The sequence below is a fragment of the Lutra lutra genome, chromosome 8 (assembly GCF_902655055.1).
Source record: "Lutra lutra chromosome 8, mLutLut1.2, whole genome shotgun sequence".
Classification (NCBI taxonomy): Eukaryota; Metazoa; Chordata; class Mammalia; order Carnivora; family Mustelidae; genus Lutra; species Lutra lutra.
The window spans coordinates 122,242,856-122,262,863 of NC_062285.1; the positions used below are offsets into that span (position 1 = coordinate 122,242,856).

The 20,008-nt window shown below is 41.6% G+C and overlaps 1 protein-coding gene across 19 annotated transcripts in view; it reads right to left on the reverse strand.

The window, feature by feature from the left end:
* The window catches only part of ANKS1B (ankyrin repeat and sterile alpha motif domain containing 1B), a 1,143,054-nt gene that overhangs the window by 74,440 nt on the left and 1,048,606 nt on the right, over positions 1–20,008 (reverse strand). For 14 of the 19 annotated variants that reach the window (XM_047741072.1, XM_047741069.1, XM_047741068.1 and 11 more), the window contains 2 exons: positions 9,692–9,799; positions 7,386–7,565 (listed from right to left, as the gene is read on the reverse strand). In XM_047741072.1, the coding sequence (XP_047597028.1) occupies positions 7,386–7,565; positions 9,692–9,799 (288 nt within the window). The remainder of the gene's footprint in view (positions 1–7,385; positions 7,566–9,691; positions 9,800–20,008) is intronic. The other 5 variants (XM_047741077.1, XM_047741075.1, XM_047741084.1 and 2 more) reach the window with 2 other exon arrangements.

The following is a 20,008-nucleotide window of genomic DNA, read 5'->3' on the forward strand; positions in this document are numbered from 1 at the left end:
GCCCTATTTCCTCTAGACATGAGCCCCCTCCCTTTTTTTAACATTTGAAAAAGAAAAGGAAGAGGGAGAAGGGGAATAAGAGAATTCTCCTACCCTTGAAAATTTATCAAGGTCCGATTACAACAACCAAAACTCTGACCTGCGGACCCAAGAACTGGACTGGATATAATGAGAAACATTCCAAAGATTTAACAAGTGGAAAAATAGCCTAGTGGGCCTCCTTGTGAATAAGCTACTCACTGTCAGCAAGCCTAGGGCACCACTAAATATCACAAGGTCAATTCCACCGAAATAGGGTTTTTATATAGTGTCAGATTTCTTATTTATTCAGTTGAAAATAGGATGTTTTATACTGATTTTTTTTTTTTAATCCATGGTCTGTTTTTAATGGGGAACATTCACTTTGGTTAAGTACCAGGACACTGAGAGAAGCTGGAGACATCAAAGCTTCTCCAGCAAAAATCAATGGAGGTGTTTAGGTCTGACTGGCATGTGTCAGAACAAACTCCTGGTCGTCTAATTTGCCTCACTGATGGACTTGACAGAGAATGAAAGAATCCAGACTTGTAAGATGAGCATCAAAACCTAAAAAAGGAATCCCTCTGAGTGATTCTCCTACTTCTTCCCATGATTTTTTTTTTAAAACCTGATGCACAGGATAGATAGTGACACTTCAAAGTTTCCCAAAAGACACTTAATCACACTGGAATTTCCCTCTGCAAAGTTGTCACAGGGAAAGAGCAGTGTATATTTTGAGAAGAGGCAATTAACCGTCCACATTAATAAACGAAGTGTACACACATCAGGTTTAAATTCCAACTATGAAAGCAACGTTTCCCACTTCTGCTTGGTGCAATGCCTTTGGGAATCGATGGCTGGTGGTCCAGAGCTCTTGGCTTGAATCGGGGCACAGTTCTCATCAACATCCCATGTTATCTCTGAAACTGGTGCGTCAGCTTGTCAGCCCGACAGGCTGTCAGATCAGAAGCTCCTGACGGAAGAGCTTACTGAGTTTATTCTGAACCTTCTTTTTTGGTTTTATATTATCTGTCTGCGCTTGAGTATTAGGGGTCGCTCTTGAAACCTTCATGGAAGAAACTTCTGAAGTCATGGACAGGCTGCGTCTTTCTGAGTAGTGGCTAGGCAATAACGGTCTAAACTAAAAACTAGCCATTAACTTACGAGCATTTTAAAAAAATCCGATGTTAACACAGTAACAAGAAACCTTGTTTCTGGGGGCGAAAAATCGCTTCTGTAAAATGCTGTTCCTTGAGCACAGTTGTGCTATTTTCTGAAGGCTGATTCTGTAAACACCCATAATGCCAGAGCAGTGGGTAAAATTTCTACAAATAAGACTTTCTCTCCGAGGGGAAATATGAAAGAACAAGTTACCATCTTCCTTCTTGCCCAAAGACGGCTAAGCATTTGCCTCACGGCTTGGGATAGCCATGCCTCTCTAGCCAATTCTGTGGGCTGTATAAATTCAAGCAAGTTGTAAATTTCACTTAAGGAAAAAGTAGTCCCTCTTTCTCACTTAATGTTTTACGAGACCACATTAAAATAGTAATAACATGCCATTACTCTAAATTTGCTACATACTTTTTTTTTAAAGTTTTTATTTAAATGCCACTAGTTAACATATTAGTTTCAGGTGTGCAATGTAGCAATTGGACGTGTCTATCCATCTCCTGATGCTCCTCGCAAGGGGAGGGGTGTGAGGGGATGCGTTAAACAGGTGATGGGGACTAAGGAGTTCTACATACTTTTGTAGCCTGAATTGGTAGAGACTTATTCCACCTATCCTCTGCCTCTCCTGGCTTTGTGATCACTGCACAGACTCCCTTCTCCATCATGAGAGAGGCTTCTTGGCAGCCTTTAAATTTATGCGACTAAAATAATAAGGAGCAAAATTCCAATTCCATCGTCCATATGTATTTGAAGTACGGTGAACACTGGAACAAAAAGACGGTCTATACAGAATGCTACAACCATCTGAGTGAGCACTTACTTTTCTAATATCTTTGGCATTCACCGGCCCCGTGATGAACACCATGATTGAATTAGGGACTGACAGGTGATATATACCTTAAGTGAGAGTCATATCATCTACGTACTAACACAGTGACTTACAGGTTAGAATATGCTTTCACATGAATCATCTTATCTGATACACACAAATCCCAGAGGCAGGCTGTGTCCACATTTTAAACAAAGCTGAAGTTCAGAGAAACCACATGACTTGGTACAGGTCGCACAGCCAGAAAGAAACCAAATCAGAACTCTAACGGAAGAAGCTGCTAAGGAAACAGCTTCCCATGGTTGCAGAAAACAAAGGACTTCTCTGGATGCACCGTAAGCTCCATACCTCTGGGCGAAGCTTTCGCAAACATGGGGGAAGGGCAGAGTTCTACCAAGATGTGCAGAGGGGTCTGCACTAAAAGGCTCAACAAATAATCATTATAATTGTGCATTAAAGGGTTTTATGATGATACATAAAAAAGCTGATTCAGTAAGTTTCCATTAAACTACTAGTGATTTTATCCTTGTTCTGTTTGCTGTGCCTACACAGGTGTAATCTATTTTAGCATAGGGGACATCTGTATTTGTTGAACTGTTATTAAAATGTTTTATATCGGGGTGCCTGGGTGGCTCAGTGGGTCAGGGCCTCTGCCTTCGGCTCGGGTCGTGCGTGATCCCAGGGTCCTGAGATCGAGCCCCACGTGGGGCTCTCTGCTCTGCAGGGAGCCTGCTTCCACCTTTCTCTCTCTCTGCCTGCCTCTCTGCCTACTTGTGATCTCTGTCACATAAATAAATAAAATCTTAAAAAAACAAAATAAAATGTTTTATATCATGTAAAAATATTTATATCATTTAAGACACACCACAGGGTATTAGGAGCCATAGAGAAACCAGGCTATGGTCAGGTAGGTGGAGCGTGAGTCCGGGCTCTGCCATACACTAGCCAGGAGGCAAACCCCTTCCCGCCCTGGGCTTGCTTGAGTACACGATGCTCCATGGTGAGGATTAGGTAAGATAGAGCACATGGACTTCCAGGGCAGGGCTTCTATCTGGCCCTGTTTTCATTTCTCCTCTTTTAACAGTATCAAAAGAACAGATCTTTGTAGAACTCATATAATATGTAAAATGCTTTCAAATAAAGAAGTAACGAATCATTTGTACTTATTAAGTAATACTGCTTGGATCAAGAAACATTAGACTTCCGGCTGAATCAACTTTCCACTGACTGAGGAGCAATGCGCACAAAGCCTTCGCAGTGCCTTACATAATCCCCCAGGCAAGTTCTGATTTGATTTCTTTCTGCTTGTGTGACCCGGACCACGCAAGTCATGTGGTTTCCCAGCCTCCTTGTCTTCAAAATGCAGATAATATCTATTTCTTGGGTTTGCGTGCCTCAGATAAGGTTAACTGTCCCCCAATACTGATATTCTTTTTAGATGAGAGCCTTCCAAACACAAGGACTTCTATGCTGTGGATTTTCCTCATTAATATCAAGCTAAAATTTGTGCAAAGACTTGCATTTCTCTTATTACTTAGGAGACCTTTTTATTTTGTGAAAACAGAAGCAGGTTTCATTTTTCCCTGAGTATTTTTTGTAAATGAAGGCCTTCTATAAATGGTGATAAGTTTCATATCTGGAAACTCTTTTTCCTTTCTCTGTAACTTTGGAGAATATGGTCCCTAAACTTTATTAGCTACGTTATTCTCCTTTATTATTCATTTTAAGGGTATTCTTTTAAAAATATTTATTTATTTATGAGGAAAAAAAAGAGAGAGCAAGGCAGAGGCAGAGGGAGAAGCAAGTTCCCCGCTGAGCAAGAAGCCCAATGCAGGACTCGATCCCAGGATCCTGGGATCATAACCTCAGCCAAAGGCAGACACTTAACTGACTGAGCCACCTGGGGACCTAAGAGTATTCTGACTTCTAAATAACACTCAAGAAAATTTCCAAAGATTGTGAGTCGGCCCTAAATACTGGAAATAGTTGTCTCCCTTCTGATCTATTTTCCGTATTTTCGCTTGCTTTTTCATCTCTACAGAACTCGGACTGAGCAGCTCATCTGCCGTGTGTAACACGCACATGAGTAGTTGTGTGGGATAGATCGTTTGTACTAAAAGGAGATAACAGATGTGAAAGCACTTGAAAATTTAAAAGCTCTGAGTTGTTATTATACAAATGTGAGTGTGACATTCATTTATTAGAGCTATGGCAATGTGGGAGCACCATGGAGCTTCTGAGCTAATGAGTCCAATTTAGAACTGTAGCCTAGAAAACAATGTTTTCAGCATGATGGAAACCCATTGTTTAGGTGTGATTATATCATTACATTCGGTGGGTTAAAAAACGTTCTTAGTACTGAACTCAACTCTGTTTCTCACATATTTCTTTAACATGATTTGATGCCAGAATATTGCTTCTATCTGAATAAAAGCAAACAACAGTCACAATAGTTAAAATCTTTTGTATTCCAAGACAGTTTTTCATATTGGTTCGAGTTGAACACAAGTAATTAAACATCACCCTAGTGTTACCTTTGAAAATCATTTGCCAATGAACAAATTTAGTAGTGGAGGGGACATTGAATTCACCTCAATTTAACTTTAAGCATTGGTTTTTCCAAGTGAAGGAAAGCACTTCTACACATTTATTGAGCAGACCTTAAGAAGGCAACATTCTTCTAAAATACTGCCACCACCAAGAACTTAAGGTTTCTGGCCTATGACTAGAATTCCAGATTGCTCTGGTGAGGCCTCTGCTATTTGGAGTAAAGGGGTTTCTTGGAACGTGGATCTGGCCTGGTGATTTTCTATTAATTGCATTTTCCTTTCCTTTAAGTAAGAAAGCCTGAAGATGAACTACTGTCCTGTGGGAAAAAGACAGGCAAGGCAAGCCTTACCCATGCTTCCTAAGCCTCTTGGGAGAAAGTCTCCAGGGAGGAACCGCAGGGACCGAGCTCCTGGTTGGAAGGTGATGTAACTAGCTCCTTGCTTACTGAAATTTTAATTTCTCATTCAAATCTTTAGGAAGACTCAACGTTATTGGCTGAGGACAACCTCGGGGAAGAATGTGGTCTAGTGTGGATATGACAGGTTGTTAAAAAAGCAAAGGGATTTAAAAAATCATTATAGCAGATGACCAGAAAAGGAAGGATAAGAAAAAGCATTAGTTGAGTGGCTGAGTGGTAGAAAAGTACTTAAATAAAATCGTTCAACAACAAAATCACTGAGTATTTTGTATTTTGACAGGTTAAAGTTTTGAAACTAATTTTTAAAAGGTACACATTCATTTCTCCACTATTTTTGGCATTTCTAGACTAGGAAACATTCTCAAGAGAAACAAATAAAAAACTGCAATTAACCCAACCGAAAGAGTTGCGATCTCAGAATCCTTTTTTCTTGTGGATCAGGTTCCTGCAGTGCCATCTCCTATTTTCTCTGCAGCCAAAGTGCTGTATTTAATGGCAGGATTTCAGAAAGGTCTAATATGCTCCTGGCTGCTGATTGTGCCCTTTGTCTGCACCAGTCATTCCATCACTGCAGACAGTCCATGAGAAGAAAAGACATAGACCCTCCGTGGTTCACTGTGTCCATCCACCCACTTATCTCAGCCTCTTTCTGTTTCTGGACCTCTCTCACCTGGCCAGATACAAGTTCATTAAACTTTCTCGAGAGTGAGACCACTCTTCAAAGGGATGCCTGCTGACTGGAGTGACAGGAAAAACATCTGGGCTATTCCATACCGGCCCTAGCTTATGAACCTCCCGAAGAAGAGAAAGTTAGGGAATAATCGTGCGAGATTACCCAAGTGTTCACACGCAGGCAGATGGGGAATTAAGTTCCTCTTTGAAAAAACTGTACTCTGTGCAGAAATTTCACAGATTATATGAGGATCTCGGATAGGTGATTCTGTTTTTGAGGCTGGCAGAGTCAAAAGTAGCTAATGGTTTTTAATGAAGGATCCTCCTTCACCCAGGGAAGGGAAAGGTTCAGAAAAGACCCAGTTTGTACTAATACATAAAGACCACATGGCTCAAAGTACATAAAGACCACATGGCTCAAAGTTAAATCAAACCATGTCTCTGAAATGCTGTCATTAGAGAAATTTAACCAGATATGTGATCCACAAATACTAACAAGCAGCAGGAACTATCTGAACAACTTGGGGAAAAAGCTTTCAGATTCTTTAAAAGAACATCAGTGAAAACAGAAATAAGGATTAAAAGCTAATACTTAACAAGAGATAAAGGGAAAATTATTCATTTCTTGTATCTCATGCATTTTCATCTCCCTTCAATAAAAGATTGTCCATAATCCTAACATTGTCATTCCCTGCACAAAGAACCCAGAGAACAATTCAATATTGAGAGAGCCGAAAGGAGTTCCAATATACCAGACCCTCTCTCTCCAGGGCATTTGCAGGCAGAATAGCCATGGTTTCCAGAACATTCGCTCCATATTTTTCTTTCATGAGCGGCAGCACAGAATGTTTACCAAAGGCTTTTCAAAACAGAATCTCACCAAACAGTTGAGAAAAATATTTAACAAGCAAAGCAAAGCAATTACAGTCGAATTTTCACCTCAAGATTCTCATCTTAGGTGTGGGAGGCAGAGAGAAGCCTCTTAACACACCGGTCTGAACCTAGGAGGAGGATGAAAAGAACTGATTCTGCCAGTTGTTGTCAACAAATTCAAATCTTGAATTCTCAGAGAAACTCTAGAGCTAGCTGCCCCTCTGAATGCATGTTAAGAATAGCTCTGCTGTCTGGTTATGGCTGACTCAAGTTTCTGAGCAGTAATCTGAAGGCAGGCTAGACACGGACATCTCTACCAAAACCCTGGAAAGGTCCAAACAGGAAAGGTTTCTTTTTTTGGTTCTTTGTGTCAGGCAGCATCATCACCTTCAACTCCTCAAGGTGACAATATGAGAGGGTACTTTTCTGTACAAGCACGTTAGCTTGGAAGGAAATTAACAACATCATGAAGAGCTAATACTTCCCTCCAACTTTGGCTCTGTCATCTAACCGATTTACATTTTATAACCCAGACTTTTATTATTCATTTTCATTATGATTCCATTCTTACACGGTGTGACCCTCTCTGGCCCAAAGACTTTCTGGGTGCAACGAGATCGGACAATTTCTCCCATAAGAATGGAGAGCAAGGGTCTGTGTGTACATTCCATTCCCAGGAAGGTCTGTTTCAGTCTGGTTCAAGCAAGTAAGGAATGAAAGCCATAGCATAAAATGGTAAAATTCCAGCTGGGTGGACAACAGGCACCCGCTCACCGTAAGCTAGTGTTCAATATTAGAATGCATTACTTGATATGGGGGAAGGCAAAAACATCACAGAGGCTTATAACACCTTACCTGGGCCATCTGCCTCTCCAGTTTTGATCGGGGAATATCATCAAAGTAGTTTTCATTTCTTCTCCTCCTTGCATCGCCCTGCATGATAATGTGAGGAACGTCTAGGGAGCCACCAGTGGTGTAAGTGCTTTGGCTAAGTGATGGAGACAACTGAGGAGGAGTGTGATTACCACTGGGATCCTGAATGGAAATACATCATGAAATAAATACCATGTTCTTGTGGCTCACCTTTGCTTTCACAATTGTGAAACACTGACAAGACAAATTGTGGGGGTGGGGAGTCATTTCTGAATCAACTGCCAAGACATAGATGACGTTCCGCCATTTTTTTAATGGCGTGATCTAGACAATATTTCCCCCCCTAAGTATTTTAGGTCAAAAGTTTAAAGGATACTCAATCAGGCTCTGTTTTCTTGCACCCAGTGCTACGGAGGAGTTCAGGAGAGAAGGCACACTTACGTTGGGCACCCCTGACGATATCGTGTGTGCTATGTTTTAATGCGGACAGAGTGTCCTCACTATGGTAGACACATGAACAGAGAGCCCCGATGGGACCTAACGGGTCTTGATTCTCCATCAGAGGGTGGTGTGGCAATGGGGCAGGGTAGAGGACACAGCATGGAGACACAGCATGTCACACGCAGACCGCAGAGCAATGCATATAATGACAGAGGATGCGTGTCAACGGCAAAGATGACTCAAGCTGAGGGAAACCAGGCAGAAGGAAGACAAGGGGCGGCAGAAGGCTGGGCTCAAGTGTCTGCAAGTCAGAGGAGGGTTGGATTGTGCTGGGTCTCCAGGCCACTCCTCCCCCAGATGTTCTGGGCCTCCTGTGACAGATTAAGATCCTGCACTTTTTCTGGGGAAATCTGTTTTTAGTCTGTTTGTTGTTCTCCTAAATTTCTTCCAGGGAGCCAGAGGGAGAGGTTCAGGAGGGGAAGGAAAGAGAGCAGAATAAGTTGGGGGAGTTGCTCATGTAAAGAGGCATTTTAGGATGTTTACACTGACGGCACCTAAATCTTTCCCTCCTTTCATGTAGCAAAATGAAGGGAAGACAATAATCTCTTTCCAGCCTTATTTCCCCTCTAACTTATTGGAGGCTTCCTTTCCTGGGAAGAAAAATAGGTCCTATTTCTCCTTTCACTGCTCCCAAAGCCCTCAACTAGTCTCCAAATGTCCCAGTGTGTCCCGATTCTCCCAATATGTTCCTTCTGGTTCCTTCCTCCAGCCACCTCTCCTGTGCTCCCTGACATGGTTGTATATCTTCTCCTCCTTTAAAAACGGAATCAGACTCCAAATCTTAGCAGCTCCTCTCCTGCCTGGCCCTCCGCTGTGCTGGTGGTAGCGAGCTGGCTGTTTGCTGAAGCTCACTGGTAAGAGGCTTTCTGCGGCATTGCACGCATTAGATGGGACTCAGTTCCAATTGTTTCTCCACTTTTTGGCTAAGATCAAGTGTGGGAACTTAGCTCCATCTAAGGGCTGGGCTCCTGTGCACTGTTCTCGATCCCTGCCTCTGCTGCCACGTGCAGGAGAGGGGTCAGAAGCAAGTGCAGGACTAACTGAAGAGAACAGAGCTGGAACTCTCCAAGCAGTCATGGAGATCCTGGCTTTTTGAGGAGTTTCTGGAAAGGTCCAATAGGCCTCACAAAACCAGGGCCAGCTGCGGGATCCTTGCCACTGCCACCTTGCTGGCGATCAACTGTTGTTTTCTTGTTCGCTCTGCTCCTCCCTTCCTGCCTTCCTTCTCCTTCCACTTTAGTTTTCTCTGCCTTCTGTGGGTTCTCTCTCTAGTTTTTCTGTCCCATAATCCCAAAATGTAGCTGAACTCATTTCTTAAAGTTCTCTAGAGTCTCTATTTTTCATTTTTGAAGTAGGTAAAGCTGACAAGCTTGCACTGCCTAAAAACCAGAAGACCCTAAGGTTAACTTTAAATTGATCCTTCCTTAATTGTGGTCCTCCATTGATTTCTTTTCTGTGGGTTTGAGGAGTTTGACAGAAAACTCATTTCCTCTCACTTGGTGCAGATGGGAGTGTGGGAAGGGAGGAGAGGGAGCGATTCTTTAAAGGTGGTGGTTTGTCAGATGTGCATCTAAAATCTCAAAAATAGATATTTAACCAATTGAGAAAAACAAATCTCATCTTACAAAATACAATCAAAAGTGAGATTGTTTTTTATATAAATAAGGTAAGCTACATGGAAAACAGCCTGTATTTCCCGATCCATTGTAGTGGTCATTTTATTTTATTGCACAAGATCATTTTTGAGGATAAGAGTAGAGAACGAAATGGACCAGCTGGGCACTTACCCTGAGGGTGATGGACCGAGGGGGCTTCTGGGGTGGGTCGTCGTGCAGCCTGTCTCCCAGAGATGCCAAAATACGTTTCCTGTGGCCAATCAAATTGATTTTTAAAACCTGAAACGACATATATTTCGGTTAAATATTTCGTTTGAGAAAAAATATTTTACATGTCCTAAAAGATGGAAGAGTGAAGGGATTTGTGCCATTACCTCTGCCCCCTGGGAGATGCAGTGTGAAATCAGAGTGGGCCCTCGAGTCTGGAAAGATGGGAATGGCACGGGCAGAGTCTACGGTGGCAGCGGACTGGAGGCAGGAAAAGAGAGCTGACACCGCTCCTTTAGCTCGAGCTGCCCTAGAGCCCAGTTCTCCACTCAGCAACCACAGCGCCTTCCAAAGGATAAGTCAAGTCTTTTCCCTTACCAGCAGAAAACTCTCCAATAGCTTTCTATTGCTCCTATTTCTTTTTTAAAGATTTTATTTATTTATTTATTTAAGGGAGAGAGAATGAGCACATGTACACAGAGGGAGAGGAAGAAGCAGACTCCTGGCTGTGCGGGGAGCCCAATGCAGGGCTCCATCCCAGGACCCGGCATCACACGAGCCGAAGACAGATGCTTAACTGACTGAGCCACCCAGGCACCCTTCTATTGCTCTTAAAATAAAATCCGAGTCCTGACCTGGCTCCAAGGCCCAGTAGGCTGGTTGCCCTCTGCCTCTCTTAGGTTGCCCTCTGCCTCTCCCTCCATTCAGGATGCTCACACTGGTCTCCTCTGCTCCTTCAACATTCCATACTCATTCTTGCCTCGGGGCCTCTATCCCTTTTGCCCATTTACCTGGGACGTTCCCCTTAAGATTTTCAAATGACACCTTCTAGTCCTTCTGGAGCTCAACTGTTGTCTCCTCATGAAAGCCTTTTTCCTCCTCTCATTAAAAGAACCATGTCCTCAACCCCTGTCCCACTCTACTCTATGATCCCCTTTTTCTCATTCTCATAAATGACTTTGTTTACAGGTTCAGTGTGTGTGTATGTATGTGTGTGTGTGCGCGTGTGCCTCATATCCCCTAGGTAAACCTCCTGCAAGCAGGGCCCTGATCTATCTTTATTAGTATGATTCCCCAAATGCCTAAAGCAATGCTTGAAAGAATAGGGGCTCAATGAATATGAGAGAATGAATGTTAATGTTGATGAAAGTAGCAGAGTAGCACGAGAATCAAGCTCGGTCCACCTGGGGGAAGACTCAGAGGCTCCCTCGGACGGGATTCTGAGTCTGAGGGTGCTGCAAAGGGCACACCTGTGGAAGAGATGACAAAGGGAGCCAAGACCTGCAGACAGTCTCAGGCCCCCTCCCCTCCTGGAGCTTTACAAATGCTACCCCTTTCACCATCCCAACATCCTTCTCTAGAAGGTATTCTTCCTTTCCAGAAGAGGATACTAGAGTTCAGAGTGGTTAAGTAGCCTATCTGAGGACCAGTACACGGTGGCTTTAGGATTTGAATCAGGTTTGCTGAATTCCAAAATTTATTTTACTCCAAGGTAAACTGCAAAGTGTAGGCGCATCTCCAAGAATGACTGACTTTTTAAAACAGCGTATTATACATCCATTCATAAGAAACGCATTTATCTCTTCTCTGCCCATGTATAGTACGAGGACAGAACTGGGACTATTTGGGTTATTAGTTCCTAAAGTATTCTACCCATAGTGTAAGTAATCTAAAAACAACCCCCTCCCCCCCAAAAAAAGAACAAAAACAAAAAACCAAAACAACTCTTTTGAGTTTCAAAGGGGAGAGGTAGGCATTTCTTTGGCATTTATCCCATACTTCCTTGAATTTTTATTTGCCTATTTGTCAGTGAGCCTATTGGCCTTTCTGCCTAAATTGGTTCCGACTTTAAACCAGCGGTATGCTCTATTCCTTTCCTATCTACGCTCTGACCCACGTTTGCCGATGACGGGGACGGCAACTGTTAATCAAGGTGAGTGTCCACATGTACCGTATCCCTATAATTTTGTGAACCTTCACCCTGATCTTTGTAGTTGGCCCCCCTAAAACAGCTCCTGTTCCCCACAGAGCATCTGAATCCATCTCTGTACCTTTTCACATCTGCTTAAGGCTTGTGGAGCAAAACACAACACTCCAGGTATAAGTGGACCACAGCTTCACATTTGAGCAGGAGACTATTTTCTGCTTCTAATGGCCCCTTTTCAATGTCCCTTTCTAAGCACTCCTGATTTCTGGCTGGCCTTTTAGCTGCAGTAGGAATAACTAGGGACAAAAATATACGCCAGCTTCATTCTAGCTGAGGGTTCAAAGCCCTTTAATCTTGGAAGGATGGTTTGTTTTACTTCTCCCTAAATTCCTTACCCTATGGTTGTCCATGCCGAAGCCCATCTGCTGTCCAGAATGCTGCCACTCGCGTAACCCTGGGTTGTCTTTCTGCATTTATATTAGCCAGCTTGGCACTTCACTACCTAGAGGAGTTTAGCAGTTTTCATCTGGAAATTTGAAATCTGGAATTTCACCATATACTCCTCAGATGATTTATAAATATGCTAAAATAAGTGTGGTCCCAGTGCCGAGGACTTGCAGGCAACATTATTTAAATGATCCAGAGAGATGCCCTGATATTTTTGCATTGTTTCTTTTTTTTTTTCCTGAAGCATCAAGATCAAAGAATTCCTCTATCTCAGTAAAACACAACATTAACCTTTTCAAATGTATTTGCAAGTCTAAAGAACACTACATTTTCTCATTCCCTTTTATTCACATTCTCAATTACTTTGCCAAAAGGCTTCTATTGAATATAAATTCCTCCCATAAAATCCCCACTGGCTTCCTCCCAGTGGCTAATTGGACCTGATGCTCACGCTGCCACCCCAGGCCCCTGGGTCCTGCTAAGAAATGTTTTTATAATAATAAAGACATTCAAAATCATTCTGACAAATAACTGACGGTGAATAATGAATAACTGTGGTAAGACTGAGCTGGTGTAACCCCCACGGCTGCTTTTGGTTTACTATCCAGTGATTCCGTTTGGGGCATGTGACCGGACCTTCCGATCTCAGTTTTCTCACCTACAAAGTGAGGAAGTTGATGCTGATCCCAGCGTTGTTGGGAAGATGAAGACTGAGGTTGTGAGAATAACAGGCACAGGGTGGGCCAGAGATATGATGCAACCTGCATGGTGGGCTGCACCCTTAGGAAGCATGGAAATCCTGACCCACAACGACAGGGACTTGATGATTTTTAGAAAGTTCATCGCATCACGCAAGTCTGCTGGTACTTTGCAGGCAGAGATGTGGCTAACCTCGGAAAAACTCCCATTGAAGTGACATGTACTGATAGGAACGGGTCTGGTTTCTAGCTATTAGCTTAAAACGAGGACCTAATGTAAAAGAATGTATGCTATCCTTCCCTGAACACTATTTAATCCCCAACAGGAGGTAAACTGAGGCACTCTCTACCCTGGAGCTCCACTGCTGCCTCTTTCACAGAACTACCCAGAAGAGGGTATGAAAAGAAAAAAAAATTATTGATTTTCCTTACTACCTACAGTCCACTGTCAAGTCCTTAGAACAGGCAGAGTGACCCTCCTCTAAGGACTCAGCTTCCTCGATGTTTATACTTTGCTAAAGGCAAAAGGCAATCCTAGCCCAATCCCCAGGATCCTCTAAGTCTAACACATTCCTTTGGAAACTTCCTTTATCTCTACCCCCTAAGATATGTGTTGGGAATCATCCTCCAAGCATATGGCCCACCGGGCAGACATCTGAGGGGTCTCATCATTGAGGGTTTATGAAACAATAATAAATGACTTTTGCCAACAATAGCTAAAACCCTCAGGATCCTGGAAACCTTGTTTACAAAATACTTGGGAAGCTTACACTATCCTTAACCCACTCCCAACTTGAAAGTAGCTAATGGGCCACTCCTCATGACCCCAGGGCAGCTCCTTCTGCCCAAGAGTTCTGTTCCTGTGCTCTGTACTTTAATAAAACCACCTTTTTGCACCAAAGATGTCTTATGAATTCTTTCTTGGCCTTCAGCTCCGGACCTCACCTACATTCAAAACTACATCAGGTAAACAGATAGATACAGAGAATGAACAAATTAATACAGTGATGGTTCATGTCAAAAGCATTTGAGTAACTCCTTATTTATTAGAAATGATCCCACATTACCCAAGATAGCGATGATTACCATTTACTGAACATTTGCTATGTTCTAGTTGTGCTAGCAACTGTGCCAGGTCCATTACATATGTGCAAATATCTCATTTAATCCTTCCAATAACATTATCATTCTTAGTCTAGAGATGCAACCTGAGACAGAAACACAGAGGTCACACTGCTAGTGACAGGATGGCTGGGACCTGCACCTCATTCTTAACCCACTCTTTACCACTCACCACGCTTTTCTTGCCACCAACCTCTGCACCATTTGGCCTTAGCTACCCTATTGGTCACGTGTTAGGAGGCTTCTTAAAATGGCGTTTTTATTTTGAATTATCACGTTGAAAGCATTTACATTGGGTTTTGATCATCTGAAACCATTAAAATAATATAGCTTTAGTTCTGGACTAGGCTTGTAGAAGTGTTAAAGCTCTAGGCCAAAAGAGCTCAGATGGGTACCTTACAGAATTCCTTGTGAAACGCAGATATAGGCAAAGGACAGGAAGTCCAAGATTCGATCCAAGTTGGCTAATATTAGAGAGCTAGGGAGGGTGGCATTTGGTCACAAATCTCCCAAGTTGACAATAAGAGATCCGACTGGCGAGACAATAACAGAGATTATTCCAAAGAAAGACAGTCATTACGGGAAAAGTCAAGTCCTAAGGCAACTGGGTTTGCCTTATGTGAGAACAACTTAATATCCCAGGCGGGGTAGTAATGGAATCCTGTCACCCCAGGCACCATAACTGATGACCAGTTTGCCAACCTTTGGTTTTCAAAAAGCCAGAGGAATGATTACTGTGGTAGAGATTTCTGTATGGTTTTCATTACTGTTTGGGTGTAAGTGAACTGCTTATCAAAGGAAAACAATGGGGACAATGGGGTAAAGTACTGGTAATATAGTGGGAATTTAGTTATTCTAGATATTGAACCAATTTAGTTCCATTCAAAAACCAATATTGAGTTTCTGCCATGGATTATTTGGCAATACACAGAGGAAACTCCGAGAAACCGGACATGAATAACTACACAGTCAAACTATCAGCTAAGAAAAAACTATTATACACGTGAGCATAAGAATGTGGTTCCAGCTGCTGAATTCTGATAAGGAATAAAAGTAACTGCATGTTTTCTTAATGGTTTTTATTACAACTATTATGAGAAATGTGGGCCAAAGGCAAGGAGTGTTGTGGAACCAACACGGGCCTGCTTCATATCGGCATCCATTCATCAGAGTAGTAGCTGCCTCTAGGAATTTTCTCCAGTATCATCAATTACGCAGGACATCTTCAGAAAGCCTGCCGCAAATCCTGCCAATAGAATAACTGTGTGGAGTGACAACACTGCAATGTTATGTCTTTCACATTTTTGGGTCTAGCTGTAGGAATTCTGCTAGACAATAGCCTGCCTTTACCCTCACATCTCAATCTATGTCATAGCGCCTGTGAAAGTCAGCGTACTGACACTTCCCTTTTTTCTTTTTAATACAATATAAATTGAATGTGAATTTAACGTGATATAAACGGAACATGTTTTTTCTTTCTCTGCATTTAAAAATTAAACAATGTTTTGATTATAATAAAAATACTGCTTTCCCACTGCAGAGACAGAAAATACAGAAAAAGGAATAAAGGAACAAGTTCTCCATAGGCTATGAACATATAGATATACTTCTTTTCATTTTGTCCCCATGATTATATTTTATAGGAGCCATAACATAAGTACAGTTTTCACTTCATTTTTTCATGCAATATTAAAGCCAAAAAACTTTCCTACATATCCAGTTCTCAGGAGACATTTTGAGTAACCCCATATTACCAAGTTATTGCTTTAGAGAAGCATGGCATAATTCATCAACCATTCCCCTTACTGTTGAAAATTTAAACTATGATTCTTTTTTTTTAAAGATTTTATTTATTTATTTGACAGAAATCACAAGTAGGCAGAGAGGGAAGCATAGAGACGGGGGAGCAGGCTCCCTGCTGAGCAGAGAACCCGATGCAGGGCTCGATCCGAGAACCCTGGGATCATAACCCAAGCTGAAGGCAGAGGCTTTAACCCACTGAGCCACCCAGGCACCCCAGAATGACTGAATTTAATAGTCGTTCACTGTAGTTACATGGGATAGATGTGTACATGGGGGTGAATCCATGAATTCCTCCCCCTCCCCCTGCTCCCCAGTAAAAATTTCTAAACACTTGCCACCTGAAAGCAACCAGGCAAAAGTGTCTTGTGTGTCATCCAATTTCAACTCCCACAATGCCAGAAATCCTCGTTTGAACTTGCATTTGATTTTTGACTGTGACATTTTCTCTCCTATTTCTCGGGCTGTAATAATCCACGTCTAGTATAATATGGTGGATAGGAGGAGCTCTGAAGCAGAACATCATGACATTTTGTTCTCCCCCTGGTTCTTCTTCCGGCTAGGTGATCTTTAACTTCTTTGAGTTGATATCAAAGTTGAGTGATAGCAAAGGGATAATAATCATCTCATGCAACACACATTTATTGGATGTCTTTCCTATATAACTACCACGTTACACAATTTCTAAGCCACAAAGAAGAAAAATCATTCAGTTCTCTAGGACTCTCAATCCAGTAGATGGAAAAAATATTTTTAAAATGGTCTGTATATCTTCTGTATATTATCTATATGTGTATCTATGTATCCATCCATCCTTCCATCCCTCCCTCCATCCATCCACTTACATATCTGTCATCCATCCATCTAAATATACGTGTTTACACAGCATACCAAGACTAAAAGGGATTTCTGTGCATTGAATGGGAATGATTATGAAGTTCCAGAAATCATAAACCATTGACCCAAGGCATGATTTCTCTTTTAAGTATAACAGAAACTTTAAGCTTTTGTACCCTATTCTTGAATAAACCTATCAGCGAAATTTTTACTATTACTGTTGTTATTTGTGTCATTATAAATATCTCACAGTAGATTTTAGATCAAGAACCAAGCCTTTCACTTCCCCATCCCTCTCTCTTGTTAATCTAAAATATTTTTAACTCCAGCCACATCTCCTCCAGGCTCCCAACTGTGGCTTAAATATACAATACTTCCGCATACCCTATGAATACGGGTATGAATGTCATGCTCTCCTTTTTAGAACCTTGCAAGGATGAAGTCAAGATTCACCTGAAGCTTTCCTTTCTCCCCTTGGATTACTGCAACCTCTCTCTCTGAATTGCTCCAGTATATGCGGGCTGCTGACACTGGGTATATCCCGGCGTGAGCTGTTAGCTCTTTCTATGTGTCTGTGTCTTACCCACTTAACGTCAGAGAGGGTGTTGAGTGCATCCCAGAGTCTCAGAGCACTTAGCACACAAGTACCTCTTGGAGGGGTGTCCCTAAAATCTCAAATCTGATCCCCTCTGCGTGGACAATGAATAGGGGAGCCACCTCTGAAAGACAAAGAGGAAAAGAAGAGAACATCTACGTCCTATTGCTCTTTCCTTCTACGATATAGTTTTCTATTCTTTCTGAGCGTTAGTACCTAATTCCTTTACAGTCTTGCCACAAGTGATGGAAAGCTGACTTACCTCCTATCATCTGGAACTCCTTCTCTTTACCTCTAACACTTCATTAAAAAAAAAAAAAATATCCCTCTGACTAGATTTTCCAGATTTTCTTGTCCTTCTGTTAATACTTTCCATAGCAACTGCTACTTAATCATCAGCACATAGCAGTTTGTATAAGAGATGTCATCAAAATACAACTGTGCCAGCCTGAGGGGAGGAAAAGAGGTTCCAAGTTATATAGCCCCAGAGAGAGCAAAGGACAGAGAGAGTGAAGGGGGGCAGGGGGGAAACGTAGGTTTTCTGAATACAGTCTGTCTCAATAAACAGGAAATACTAATTATGAGGAAATGAGACAATCTTTGCATGCAAAGAGAGACCTTAATGGTATAATTGCCTCTGAGCATTTAAGGGTTCCGGAGGTAGAAAGCCTTCTTTTGTAATCAATGAGAATCTTAGGTTTATTTGTAAAGCTCTCTGAATTACCTCTTGATGAAGGTACTAATTTTCTGATTATATTTTCCCATAAACATTGCTCCAGAAGATTAAAAAAACAAACAACCCAACCAACCAATCAGTTCCTAACTAATTTCCCTGTAAGTTACTTTTAAGTACAGCTTGCTGCAAATTAGGTTTTCATAGGAGAAATTTGGTTTGCATTGCTCAATAAGCCAATCGTTGGGATTACTGAAGGAAAAATTTGTTGCGAAAGAAAATGGGAAATATGTGCTATATCCCACATCTGAAGTTATTCTTGGAGATGTGATCATGAGCTAAAAGCATTTGAAAACTGCAAATCACTTTGCAGTATTATTAATACATAAAAATGCTCTGCATCGTAAGAAGTAGAGAGGCCACAGTCTGGCTTATGTTTTGTTAACTATGCGGGAAATTTTTGGCTACTGAGGATATTTTTCAACTGATTTTTGTTCCGTTTTTGAGATCATAAAGCTTATCATCTATTATATTGTATGATGCACATTTTCAGTATTGTCAATGATATTATGTTAAAACCTCATTATTAACAGATGCCCACATACTACACATTAAACTCAATATGCAAAATACATGACTACTCAAATTTGTATAGAGAAGCTTTGACAAATTCCATCTGAAGGGACAAGTGAGGGTTATCCAGTTTTTGGATCATAAATGGTCTTTTTTGCTCCTTTTGCTGCCTCCTTCGTGCTGCTGTGTAGCTACTTTAATGACATAACACCCTCCCTCAGTGGGTAGAATAGTGAAAGATGCAGTGAATTCAAGCCAGTCAATTCTGTTGCTTGTCAGTAGTTCTGATAAAAGAACGTGGTGTGGGAGGAGGTAAAAAGCTACCTCAAACTAGCTAAAATGAAGGTTTAAAAGTGCATCCATGGATTTTACTTAGCCTAGCTAGCTACTACTGCACTTTAGAATCAGGTGTCCATCCATGTGTGGGGGAAAAAAAGAATGTTAGGGGTTTAAAAAAGTATTTCTAGGGAAAACAGATGTTGTGGGTCTCGAGGACAAGCTCAAGATGAGAAAGCAGGATGATACTGAGGAAAGATTTTTAATGATCCCTTTACTTCTATTATTACCCTTACTTCGATCTGCTTCCTCATCTCCTGGAGAATCCTGTAACAGGAAAACTGGGAATCATACCCACTATAATGGGAATCTATACCCACTAGAATGGTTAAAAAACAAACAAACAACAAACAAACAAAAACTGACAACATCAAGTGATGGTGAAGATGTGGAGAAACTGGAACCTCATCTTCCTAGCAGAGATGTAAAGTGGCACATCTACTTTTTGGAGAACTGCCAGTATCTCACATTATATCCCTGTTTCTTACCATAGAACCTGGCAAGTCCACACCTAGGTAGCACACAGGGACTTGTAAATGAATTTTTAAACAGCATTATTCATCATAATTAACAACTGGAAACAGTCCAAATGTCCCATCCACTGGCAAATGATAAGTAAAATCTATATATTCACACATCGGAATACTACTCAGTAATAAAAAGGAAAAGACAAAAGATAATGCCACAGCATGGGTGAACCTCAAAGACAGTACACTGGGTGCAAGAGGCCATACATGTGGTATGACTCCATTTATATAACATTTCTAGAGAAAGCAGATCAGCAGTAGCCTAGGATAGGAACAGGAGTGGGGATGACTGCAACAATTATGAAGGAACCTTCTAGGGTGATGAAGATATTCTAAAACTGGATTGCATTATTGGTTGGACAACTGTACAAATTTACTAAAACTACTGAACTGTATACTTAAAATGGGTGACTTTTATGATCTATAATTATATTGCAATAAAGCTGTTAAAAAAAATGAAAAACATGGTTCTCCTGGGTGGCTCAGTTGGTTAAGCATCTGCCATTGGCTCGGGTCATGATCCCAGGTTCCTGGGTTCAAGCCCCGTGTCGGGCTCCCTGCTCAGCAGGGAGCCTGCTTCTCCCTCTTCCTCTCCCTCTGCTGCTCTATCTTGCTCGTGCTCTCACTCTTGGTCTCAAATAAATAAAAAAAATTTTTAAATCTTTAAAAAAATGAAAAACTCTGGGAGAAAGCACTCAGTATTCAGTAAGCATTAGTATAAATCAGGCCATTCCTGAAGGCTGTAA